This window comes from Dinoponera quadriceps, unplaced genomic scaffold, assembly GCF_001313825.1.
Source record: "Dinoponera quadriceps isolate SergipeBrazil2010 unplaced genomic scaffold, ASM131382v1 scaffold1325, whole genome shotgun sequence".
Taxonomy (NCBI): domain Eukaryota; kingdom Metazoa; phylum Arthropoda; class Insecta; order Hymenoptera; family Formicidae; genus Dinoponera; species Dinoponera quadriceps.
This window is the reverse complement of record NW_014555404.1, coordinates 56,574-69,539: the sequence shown is the minus strand read 5'-3', so window position 1 is coordinate 69,539 and position 12,966 is coordinate 56,574. Positions and strand designations below refer to the sequence as shown.

The window sequence follows — 12,966 nt, the reverse complement described above, 5'->3', positions numbered from 1 at the left end:
GAGAGCCGGAGAACCGGAATGACGTCGCTCATGAATATCACGAGCGAAACAAGATACAGTCGACGAACCGCGCGAAGTTAATTTATTATCGACTAACGAAATAATGTCCGTGGAAGATCGGCGATTAAGAGGTAATTTGTGCGGACGACCGCTTTATACCCGTGAATAATATTGCTTCGAATGGAGCGAATGGACCGTTGCCAGCAAAGCCGTCGTCGTCTCGGCGAGGAATCCTCTCGTCCGAAATGTGTAATCCGCAACTGTCCCGAGCTGCATTGCGTGAATCGGTGTCGCGGGATAGATGCCGCTTACACGATAAACAAATTGCGAGAACTCGTGTCGGATCCCGTCAGCAGCGACCATGTCCCACGAATATCGCAACTGCTGTGCGATTATCTCCGCGAGATCGGCGACGGGGGTTATGTATCCTTTTTTGATTTGCGAGCGTCGAACTTCCGAAATCTTTCGAGTCACAGGTCGTCGAGATTCCTTGACTCTGTTAAGCGATGAAAAACAAGAAAATGAAAAGCACGCTCTTCCTCAAAAGATCAATCCGATATTAAACTATATCCTGAGAGAAAAATATTTATTTGGGGGGTACTAATAATATATTTGCTTAAATCTCTCTCTAAATTCTTTTATTTAAACACGCCAAAGAGCCAATTGAAAACGTATGCTCCCGACTTTCTTCTAAGCGCTTAATTCCTTAAAGACCCGTCCAGCCGTTGAAACACCTGCCGGCCGTGATGAGCGTGCTGGAGTTTCTCGCTTGGGAGACTCGAGGAGTCGAGGAATACCGGGCGTATCTGGACCGAATGTTGCAGTTGTGCGCTCGGCCACCTTTGTTGGAGCGATCTTCCGACGACGATCTGATCATAATGGAGCAATATTTCACGTTGCTGGGCTACCTTTTGGCGATCCTGCCGAGGGAAGAGCAGATCCAGCGGGTGCGCGACGCCCTCGACTGTTTGTTAATCGGACGAGCCGGGCCGGTGAGCGTCGCGGCGGTAAAGCTGGACTTTCGCCGGCGTGCCATGGAGAACTCCAGATTGCCGGTCGTCGTCGCCGAATTGCTGGAGGCGGCCTTGCCGAGGATGTACCCGAAGATCGTGGAATTGGCTCGCATGCTCGCCTCGGTCTCGCCTCACTGCTGTGAGTAGTCGCCGAATCCGGACAATCGAGGACCGGCGTTGTGCGGTCCTTTCAAAGCGACTCAGACAGACGGGAATGCCTTCTTCTTTTCGCTAAAAATCTGAAAAAAGAGAGAGAAAGGGGGAAAGAAAGAAGAAGGGACAATTCTCGAGTAACGGCATTCGCTTTCAAGAGGCGACTTTGCGAGCGACGGCGGATTACCATATTGAATGCTCGCCTATCGAGCGCTTAATTTATTCAAATGTTATTCCGACGGATAACGTGGGACGGGACGAGGCGAAGGCATTAGTTGGCGAGCCGGACTTCGCTTCCGGCGTCGCACGTATCGGGGCTTTTTCACGTTCATTCTTAAATAAAGGTTACAGGATGCTGAAGGCCGGCGTACTGAATACGCTGCTCATTAGAATGGACCTGCCTTACGCGACGCAGCTGCGCTGCACCAGGCCGCCGAACATCGAGATCGAAGGCGCGGAATATCCGTGGGATACCATGCTGTTGATAACGAGCCTCTTGTGGTGTCTCTTGGGATCGGTGTTGCCGCCGAGGAGGCTGCCGGAACGCCGGATGAAGGACTTACCTGCGCTCCGCCGGTGCGCCATGTGGTACTGTTTGTTTTCGTTAATCGGGTTGTTCGAGAAATTCGTGCGGATTTCTACGGAAAAATGTGAAAAATATGGAAGTATAATTAGCCAGCCTGAGTCAACAAATAGTCAGTGCGGGCTAGATTAAATTTCCCACTCGTTCGATCTGGCGTTTCCGAGTTGGCGCCGCGTCCTTCGAAAATTTGCTTCCCGATACTCTTAGTCACGTGTTATAAATTTACGATAATTACAATGTTACGAATTTCCGGATTAACCATCCAACCAGTTAACTTATTTATCTAGCCTCCGTGAGAAGCGAATGTCACGTTACTAGTTAATAGCGATGTCGGAAATAAATATATCACCTCGCGGCTGGATACTCACGAAGTTCAATTCAGGCGACATTTCTACACAGTCAGGCCCACCTTTATCTATAACGTTTTTTTTTTTTCTAAAATGATCAGAGCCATTGAGAAGAAAAACGTTCGACACATTATCGGACAAAGTTATACGAAAGTAGTATCGACTTTGAAACCTTTGCAAACTTATCGAATGACCCAATATCTCCGCGAAACATCCCGTTCACTTCTTCCTTTCTCGTGCGCGTACACGTTTCTTGCTTGATTCGGGTTATCGGGTATGAAACTTGGGGTTTCTCGACGCAGCACAGGGGCTTGAGGTACTCCTTCCGGCGGCAGATACTCCGCGGCCAATGTCGAGCGGTTAACGCGAAGATAAGGAACGACATCGCCACGCTGATCCTCGCCGGAATCGTGGCACCTCTCCCGTCGTGGGACCTCGTCAGCAGCGGCATCGCGGAGGACATCGTCGAGCTCTTGAGCGCTATCCAGCCTGGCACCGCTAACATATGGTCGCAACGCATCACGTTCTCCGACAGCGACGACGATTTCTTCTTCAAGAGGACCTTGCTAATTATCATCGCGCATCTTGCCCATGTCGACGTTTACGTCTTCGTAATTTTCTTTTTTGTCAATTGAAAGTATCAGACTCGGACAAAGGACTTAGTATTATCAAATAAATCTCATTAACTAGTTCGTTAAATAAGTCTCATTGACTAAATTCGAATTTTGCTGGCGTTGTTGTTAAAAGTTGCCTGTTGAAGGTGAAATGCTTTGCTGCGAGGTACTACTTTATCAGCTGAAATTATTAATATGAGCAAATAAGATGGGTAGCTATATTTCTCTCTCTCTCTTTCTCTCCTTTTTCTTTTTTTTAGAGCATGGAATTTCAATTATTTCGTGACGAAGAGGTGTAATTATTACTCAAACGTGTAGGTGATGCAAAAAGCGATGATCATGCCGGTGATCCTGCGGATCGTTAAATACTGCAAAGTGAACGACAAATCGTCGCTGATCCTATTGGAGCACGCGATGTACATCCTATCGCTGTTGGCGCCGCGTATAGCGACAGAATTCGTGAAACGCAAAGGCACATTTACGTAAAGAGAATAAAAAGATCGAAATTATAATTGAGACGTTGATTTTTAACGAAGAAGAGAAAAGTGGAATGGATTTGAACGTTTGTAGATTATTGGCGATACTTGATCGAGTTTTGAATGTGAAGTTCGACGAACACCTCGCGACAATCTTAACAAAGACGATCTGTCAGCTAGTTCTGCAGGACGATGCTCTGCTGCTGCAGGACTTCCGAAAACACGAGGCGATACCATTGCTAATTAGTAAAATACATCACAAAAAATATTTACCGTTGCTAACTTTAATTGCTTAAAAGTGAGTTCTCATAAGAGGATGTTTCTCGGATTGCAGGATTGATCAACGATATCGTGGGTTTCCAGAGGCTCACGATGAGGAGACAACGAATTCTAACGTTGCTGCTGATCGCCCTAGAGGGTCTCGTGAAAAAACAGACATCTGTTCAACAGATGTACGGTGAACAGAGCGTCCAGCTCATTACAGAGATCTTTGCGAAATGCCTGTATCAAAAAAAGGATGACTTTCAAGTGGATCAACGGTAATGGTTCAATGTTTGATAAATACGATTTGCGTAAATATATTTTTCATATTACACTGTAATGGTGTGTGATCGCTCGACACATTCTATAAAGAAACGAGACATAAAAGGGAACATTTGATATTTAGATCTTTGATATCTAGAAAATACGACTCGTGACAATGTAGTTTAAAGGAAGTAAAATTTCGATAAGAACAAAAATAAAAACAAGTTCCTATCATCCTTTTCCCTAAGTGAAGTTTATATAAATAATTTTTTTACGTGACATTATTTCGACAGGCTCCTGCTAGCGACAGGCGCTTACCTTTGGGAATGTGTGGCGCGCTGTCCATCGAACCTGCATATTTTCCTGCAAAACGGAGGACTTTACTCCATACTGGACATAACTGAGATGTCGGACTACCCAGTGAAATGTTTATATCTCGGCGCGCTAACCGACATGTGCGACTGCACTTTTTGCGGGCCCTTTCTCTGCACTTGGAGGGGTGTCGATAAGAAGACAGGACTGATGTCCTTGCTGGCGGCTGTCTGGCGGGAGGAGGAGGACAGGATCGGCATCAAGAGACGCGCCGACGGTTCCATAGGAGGTTCGATCTCACGAAATTTCCTCCCCGTCAAATTCCGCGTTTCTCCGTCGCAGAAGAACGCAAAACTTTTCACCGACTTTTGTCATTTTAGACCTTGAACTACCTCAGATGGGCACCAAGCAGTGGACAGACACTAACGTTTTGAAACTGACCGCGGACTCCAGTCCCACTATAGTTGATATGATCGGTTCGGTGCGGCCGAAAGTGTTCGGCATTGTGAAAATCATCGAGAGGGACGGCGACAGATACGAGATCGCGAAGAAGCATTATAAAATCCTTCTTGATGAGCTGCCGACAAAGGACCGTGTAAGTTCAATCGAGGAGAACACGATGAAAAGCGAGAAAACGGGGGAGAGTAAATAAAATAAGAAAAATAATAGCTCAGCTCGTTCTAGAAATTGAACAACTAATTTGAAACATAACGTAGTTCTGAACAAAGATAAAGATGATCTACTTATTAATCTGGACGATTGTTTAGATATTTTTAATTTGGATAACAAACATTAAAGATAAAATAACTAACGAGTTCTCGGCAGCGGTTGAACAATTCTCTCGCGTAACTTAACCGACGTTGCATCCGCCGCCAGATAACAATGTGCTGCGTCGATGTGTACCTGCAGCTGAAGCTCGGTCAGATGTGGATGGAGGTCGCCAAGTACCTGGAGCAAGCCGGCATTACGCCCATGAGCGTGGACGCTCAGCTGATCTTCAACATGGTGCGATGGCATCGCTCATGGGGCCCGTTTATCGAGGAGAAGCAGAGGAAACTGATAACAGCTGACAAGCGCGCGGAGGAACTCCTGGAGAAGGAGGAGTTTGCGAGGATACGCGATTCCAAATTGGCACCCACCCTGGAAGCGTTGGACCAGGTGGACCTCATTCGTCGCACGGCTGACAGGTCGTACATGCTGCGGATGAAAGACCGGCAAAGGCGGCAAATTAACGCGGCGTTGCGTTTCCCTTGCGGCGCCGACGCCAAGCGATGTCATCGGACGTTCGCGGAGGGAGCGAACTTCACGGTACAAAATATCGCGAGGGAAAACTTGGTTCCTATGGTCGCGAATAGGGACCGGGGTGGAAAGAACCCGGTGACGAGAAATGATATCTCTGTTACCGCGACTGAGCATATTCGTATGAACATCCAGCTGCGTTAAGACTCGGTTGGGATATTTGGAAGCAATTAACCAAGACTCGTATTCTTATATATAAGCAAGAATATATATAATTTTACATGAAAATAAAGTTTACTTACACGAAAATATTTTATATAGCTCCACTAAAAATATATTCTTGTCATCTAAGAATAATTTTTACGAATCGAGGGGAGAATATTGGATAAACAGGACGATGTTTTTCGAGTGATACTATTCTTAATTTGAAGATATCGTTTTTTTTACCCAATATTTTTTCCTCACAACTCAAGAAAATTATTCTAAAATAACAAGGATAAGAAATATGGTATTTTTAATCTAAATATGTGGAATTTCTTCATGTAAGCAAGTTTTATCTTTATGTAAGATTATATATTATTGTTTATATTATGAGAATATGAATATATCCTTATCTGTTTGTCCTGTATTATTAACATTTCCATATTTACGTATACTTATCCTCGTGTGTCCAATTGTATTGCGACATCACTGAAGTGTCGATAATCTAATGTGACTGAGGAACGTTTTAATTTTAAATATATATTATAAATATTACAGTTTAATGACAATGACATTTAGACAATGATAAAGTTTTGTTTCTTAATGGCACTATAATTACCGTACTGTCTTTCTTATTACCTTATATTAATAATTTGAATCGGTGCCCGAATCAGTATTATTGAGGAACATTCTCTCCTCAAGAATATTATAAATTTTATCGAGGAGAAGTTAAATTCGCAAACTGAAATTTGTTTTAATTTAACATTCTTGATTGAATGCTGAATTTGGTAGAATTCAAAATATACTTTGAATAAATATGATGTTGCGATATGAGGAACTTGTGATATATTCCTTATAAGCGCGAAATATTGCTTAATATTAAGTAATATTTCTGGAATATTAATAGATGGCTACGTGTCCACTCTTAATAATATTTTAGAAATAAAATAAAAATTTAATGTTATTGTAATATTATATATTTTTTTTTAATATTCAACTCTATATATATTATATAATATTAAAATATTATTAGGAATATTACTTATAATATTAAATAATATTCATGTAATGTTCTAGGAACATTACGCGCTTATAGGAATTGTCTCTTCCGCGTGAGCAAAGAAATTCTCGGGATATATTCAGTCATCGTTCATGCGTTCATTGTTCTTCCTCAGGTTATTCTCGGACAGCGGCAATCGATCGACACGTCGCATCTGATCGGCCGCGACCTCGTCGGGGAATTACCCACTGCCTCACCCCCGGACTCGGTTTGCGAGGAAACCTTTTCTTCGCTCGGCCGCTACGCTTCCGGTGCTTCTCATTCTTACGAACGTAGTCTCGCGATGGATGAATGTTAAGGCCGCGCGCGAATCGATCCACGCACGTCGGGACGCTCGTCAAAATAGTGTCTATCGCGTCGTCGCGATCGTCCTTGAGGTACCGCCTTATCTTGCTGCGATATTACAGTTATCTTCCTTATCAATGCAAGTCAACAGAGCGTTATCTTCCACTGGACTTCTAAATCGGCACGATTGCGTAATGTAAACAAATAAATTCGATGTTTCCATTGAGAATCCCGGAATCGGAAGGAGCTTATCTGCCTGCAGCAACGGTTATTTATTTACATTTCCGCTCTGCATTGTTCTCTCCGCTCATCTTGAAATTTTTCATTCTCCTGCCTGAGTTTTTTTCTCATTTCGCAAACTCTTCGTCTCTAAATCGACGCCGTATTCGTTCAATATTCGAATCTATAACGACAACATTCGAGTCGAGTACTCGTCTAAGGTGCGTTCCACTTAACGATCGCGAGCAACATCCTCGTTTCTCCAGGATCCCTGTTCTTGAAATATTTGTGTAAAAAATAAATAAATGTCATTGCCCAGCTATTTTATGGTATATGATTATGTTCATGCAAGGACACTTACGTACACGCAACCCTTTCGCAACCCTTTCGAAAATAAACCCGAAGTAAGCAAGAAACGTTAAATCAATCTTTTGAAACATTGATATTACGTGGATTTTATAAACACTTTGACATAATATTTTATAAATGTTTAACTGTAATAATAATCCGTTATAATACAATAACGATAATATAATATTCCTAAATGTTAAAATCACATTGTATAAATATTATTTCCAACGTCGAATAAAAGGAAACTTTTTCACAAGAAAGATTCTTTATGGATACCAGAAATTGACTTATTTAAATTTACAAAATTATTCATTTATATATTTACTCACCTCTAAATAAAGCAAATATTCATTTAAACACGATTCTCACACTGTTGTATGCAACATTAAGAACTACACGTTTGAAAACCTCATAAAATATCAATATATAACAACGTTATGTTAGCGATTTCTAGCTTACTCGGGAGGGCTCTAGACGTTAAACAGAAACGAGCGTTAACCGGTAAACCGCTCTTGCAGCGCGCTGCGCGTTTCATCGTGTTTTCACGTGTCGCAAGCGTGTCGTTCCGTCCTCCTTCAGCGCGCAACGAACGACAAAGACAGAAACGACGCTCGCAGCGCGTGAGCGCCCAAACGGAACGCAGCCCTGGTGGATGATAAACGGAGGGGGGGGAGAGCGAGGAGAGCGAGCGCCGAGAGCGTGGCGAACGGCTAGTGAGAGCGAGCGTGCCGTTCGCGTCGCAAGCGGCCGTCGTTGGCTCGTGTTGTCCGTTGGTACCGGTTTAAAGCGAACGCGCCGAACGTAGCCCGATTTGCTCGCCGAGGAATAATTCGCCCCGGCCGACCGCCTCGCTCGCTCTCTCGCTCGCGCCAGTGTGTCGCGCGCCTCGTTACGAATCGGATCGTTTCTCCGATTTCTCTCGTTTTCCGATCGATCTCGCGAAACGAAGAAACGCGCGTTATCGACGAAGCGACCGAATCGCGGAGGAATCGGTGAGACACGGAATCGCTCGAGTCAAGATCAGTGGTTCGTATCACGCGGAGCATCCGTTCGGAGGAGCGCTCGTGGTTCGCGCGGCGGCGCAATTCTCCCTCCCGCCCTCTCTTTCTTTCATTTTTTCCTTCTTCCTTTCCGACCGTGCGTACGCGTCCGTCTCTTCTCCGTTCTCGCCGCTTTTGTCCGCCGTTTTTCGTCCTTCTCCTCCATCCTTCCGCCGCCGCTGTGGTCGCGTCCCGGGTCAACGAGAGTGTGCGGCCGACGAGCGAGTGTGCACTCCCGGAGCAGCAGTGCGCGCGCGCTCCGCTGCTTCCCCACGAAAATCGCGAGTTCGCCCTCGACCGCCGAGGGAATCTCTTCTTCTCTTGTCGTGCGGAGGAACCCTCCTCGTCGGCGAGGACGCAGCAGATATGGCGCGCGAGGAGGATCGATGTCGGTGCTTCGGTGCTTCGAACGCGCGGCGAAGAGGAGGACCCCGGCGGATCCCGTTGCCGCTCGTCCTGTGCACGCTCCTGGTCGGATCCTTGGCAGTCGCCGCCGCCGCCGAGATCGGTGAGTGTGTGTTTGCGCGCGCGTGCTTTTATGTGCGAATATAAATATCACGTATCCGTGTATGTGTGTGCACGTACGCGCGCTCACGACGTGCGCGCCGCGGCGGCGAACGTGCACGGGCGCCTTTCGATAACCTGTTGCGTATCACGGAGGATTCTTTTGGAGCGGATCGAGAGAGATGGCGACGACGACGCAAGAGAGGAACGAGCGAGAGCGAGCTAAGGGGAGAGACGATGAGAACGAGAGAAAAAGCAGGAGAGCGACGTTTATTTCGCGCTCTGGGACAAAGTCCTTTTAAACGGGAATAGTCCGATAGACTTTCGTGTGTCTCCGCGACGCAGAAAAAAAGCGAATCGACGGGTTATGAAAATGACTTACAGGGAAGTATATAATATAAACGGAGGCGCGAGAAGGGAGCGCTAGATCGTGGGAGGAGGGTCAGGAGAAAGGGAGAAAAAAGACTCGCCTCGTCGAGAAATCAACGTAGGTCTCTTCTGACGTCACACTCGTGACCGGCTGCTACGCAATAACGACGCCTTCGATGCGGGATTTAACGCGGCGCGTCTGTCTGCCTTGGTCGTGTTCGACCGTTGTCGTCGTCGACGCTGGGCGCCGTGCTGCATGGCGCCGATGCAACGGGATCGGAAACGCGCGAGACATCGTCGGAATAAGGTCGCGATCGCTCGCTCGTCTGTCCGTTCGCTCGCACGGCCTCGAAGACGCCGAGCGAGATCGTACGTTACTCACGGACCCGTGAAGACGAGACAAAATGCATTCGGCCGGTCGGAAATATTCGGAAATTCATTCTGAAATATAATAAATATAACCGGTAAATGTAAAAGTAACTTCGTTACTTTGGCGGAAATGGCAGGATACATCACCCTTTTTAATTAAATTCATTAAAAGAATCGAATAAAATCTGTCGAATAATTATCGGGAACGCGGGAAATCTCGATCGCGAGAAGCAACGCTTCGTCCATTTGTCTTGATATTTTTTTCGATTCTACGTCACCGAGCATTGAAATCACCGTCGCGCGCATCTCGGTCCTTTTCACCACGCAGTCACGTTTACGAAGAGCGGAAGAACGCTCCTCGGACACCCGGTATATACAAGTCTTCCCTTCTCCGATGCCTACTATACGTACTAACTATTCTGTCGCGTCGCTTAACACCGCCGTTGCCTTGAGCCCTTCGATTTAATGAGTTGTTTTCTCGCTGAAATTACACACGTGTGTCACGCGATGCACGAATCTCTCCTCTCGTCGCAGAAACCCCACCCCGATCGAATCGCGCTTATTAACAGAAGAATTGTGTGCTTCATCGATGATACTTTTTATACACGGCCTTGATAAGATTATTACTCGCCGGCTCGCTGTTGTAATTTTTTTCAGTGCCAAGAGAGAGGGAGATGCAGGGGAATTTCTGCGCGCGTGTACGATTGTGTATTTCTTTTTGTTCCGATTTTCGTCGGGGATAACGGTACGAATTCGCGAGTGACAGCTTGGCGAAGGTTATCTCGGGTCATCCCATACCGTCGACATTTCGCGCGATTTCGCGAGCCGAAACCGTTCGCGTTTGTTTCGGATATGGTATCGTGCGGTTTTCTCTCTCTCTCTCTCTCTCTCTCTGTACAGCATCAGCGGGAATAACAGGTAGAAATCGCGACTATTGTTGACGTTATTGAAGACATCGGAAATACTTTGAATATTGTTAATATCTCGTTGGAGCGGAATGTCAAAATTACAATTGTTGTTAGCTCCTTGCGGTGCAGCTCTCGAGACGAGCAGAATTCTGTTTAACTTTGAATGAGAGAAGAGCGATTCGCCTGTCTTCACGTTATCGATTTCAATTCGACGAGGCGTTACCTAAGACCCGGATATTGGGATCTAAAACTCGATATTTCCCTCCTTTCTTCCCTCCTACTTACGATCACTTCATTCGCGCCAATGCAAAATTGCAAGGTAACGTCATTGTTGGCGATTGACGGTTGGTATTTATAAACGAATGGCGCTTTGTCACGAACGAGAATTCGTTTCGTAATCACGAAGTTGAGAAGAAAAAAGAAGAGAAGAAAAAATATTTGCGGCAGAAAGACGCAGCTTCGAGAACGCGATATTAATCAATCGCGTACCGCAGGCGACTGGCTCGTAAATGAATTTTTTTGAAACACTCGCTTTTCGAAATTATTCGAATTCGGGGAAGTTCCTTTCTTCGCAATAAGACACGCGGATTTGAATTTACATATGAATTTTCTCTCAGTTGAATCGCAATTGCAAATATGTGACATCATATATATTATAAAATTCAACCGAGGATCTTATATTTAAGAAAAGAAAGAGAGATGCGAGAGAATATAAGTTTCATCATCGCGTTACGCTTATTTTTACCGCGTAGTTCCGGGATGATGAAGTTTACGGTTAAGCGGGCAAATAACAGGAGGAATATTTCATACCGCGTAAACGATAGTAACTCGGTTCCCGCAAATACGTATCGTTGCGCGGTGCAACAAGCTGCCGCATCCATATTACATACGCTGGCGGTGTTTTGCGGAAATCGATGGATTATCCGGCAACTTGACACGCCGCATGTACGCCTGTCGTATCGTCGAACGAAGTTATACCGTGACCGGAACTATACTGACCCCTTTCCTCCTCATATTTGTTTTACGCTTGTAAAACGCCGTCGTAATACCATATATCGTGCTCGCGTTTATCGTTGATATTCCAGACGGNCTTTTTTTTTTTTTTTTTTCTTCGAACCTGAAACATCGGAAACGATGGAAGTGATAGGTACACATCCCTGGCCACGTTATTAAGACGAAAGATGAGGGAAGTAGATGACGGATAAACGCGATGATATGAAAGCCTCTGCTAGGCGATTGTTTCGTTTTCCAGCAACAACAACATTTCTTACCACGTCTGTTCCTCGTCGAGTTCCTTCCAGGTTGTCCTCATTCGCATAACCGGATCGCAAAATCAGAGCCTTTTTCCCTCGTCTGGTTATGTGCATAAATTATCATGTCATGTAGCGTATCGCGTAGTTGCATACCTATCGGTGATTAGAAACATAAATGTCCGGAATATTTCAGAAGCTGGGGGCGCTCGGTGTGACGTAAATCATGAGCAAGGAAACTCGAGACGTCGAGATAGATGTCTTATAGAGTAATAAAAACCTACTTTGAATACGATATCGGCGCTTGTTAACTTCTCGTTAGAATCTTTAATTCGGTAGATTTCGTCTCAACGCTGTCCAAATCAAAATTCTGACATTACTTTGACTCAGATGGCTTATAAACTAATAAAAACCTATTTTGACGATATCGACGAATTCATTAACTTCTCTTTCGAACCTTTAATTCTACGGAAAAGTGGTCGTGATAACCGCGAGTCGAAATCTCGCCACATCAGCGCGGAGGAAGTCGCTAATTAAATATTAATTGCGAAGATTCGATTTTCGAAGCGAAAAGGTCGAGCCAGAAATCTGTTTACTGTTACGCGAAGCGACGCAGTCGCTTTCGCCGTCGCCTCGAGAGGAGACGAGAGTTCTTATTATTCCTCATCGACCTGCCTACCTTTCGGTACACATTTCCCAACTTGGTGTGGGCAGCCAGGGGGGCTGCGGAGATCCTAGTAGTAGCGCATGGCGCGAGTAATTTCTATCCGTGTCACACAGCGGTGACTTGTGGCGAATACACGCAAATACGCACGCATGTATCTACGTACGTCCGTACACCAACGGGCTCATCCGTGAGTCACGGCTTTTGTCATATTTCCATCGACGTAGAAAGTTCAACGCACTCTCTCGACTCCGCCGGTGTTACACCTTTCGTTGCCGCGGCGGATCACTCTATTTTCGCTGACGCGGCGCGCTGACCACGGACTTACACTCCAACTGACCTCGTTTGCCCCCCGCGAGGAAACGCGAGCCCACTGGCCGTATCGATGGGGCCGATACGTCGGTGGCGTGTTCGCCGTCGGAAAGGAAGAGTTAATTAAGCGAAGTGTCAACTTTCGAGAAATCTGCCTCGATAGATTTATTTC

General features: G+C 45.6%; 2 protein-coding genes across 2 annotated transcripts in view; both read left to right on the top strand.

Annotated features, from left to right (window-relative positions):
- Positions 1 to 746: 746 nt before the first annotated feature.
- Positions 747 to 6,970, top strand: LOC106744045 (cilia- and flagella-associated protein 69-like). Its single transcript, XM_014618438.1, has 10 exons — positions 747 to 1,152; positions 1,511 to 1,683; positions 2,399 to 2,707; positions 3,029 to 3,192; positions 3,281 to 3,432; positions 3,521 to 3,725; positions 4,005 to 4,312; positions 4,404 to 4,618; positions 4,900 to 5,331; positions 6,639 to 6,970. The coding sequence occupies exons 1-10, from the start codon at positions 747 to 749 to the stop codon at positions 6,819 to 6,821; spliced, it is 2,547 nt and encodes an 848-aa protein (XP_014473924.1). The 3' UTR covers positions 6,822 to 6,970.
- A 1,115-nt stretch (positions 6,971 to 8,085) lies between these two features.
- LOC106744060 (plexin domain-containing protein 2) overlaps positions 8,086 to 12,966 on the top strand; it is a 30,693-nt gene continuing 25,812 nt past the window's right edge. The window contains exon 1 of the mRNA XM_014618468.1: positions 8,086 to 8,926. Coding sequence (XP_014473954.1) covers positions 8,785 to 8,926 — 142 coding nt within the window. The 5' untranslated portion in view covers positions 8,086 to 8,784. The remainder of the gene's footprint in view (positions 8,927 to 12,966) is intronic.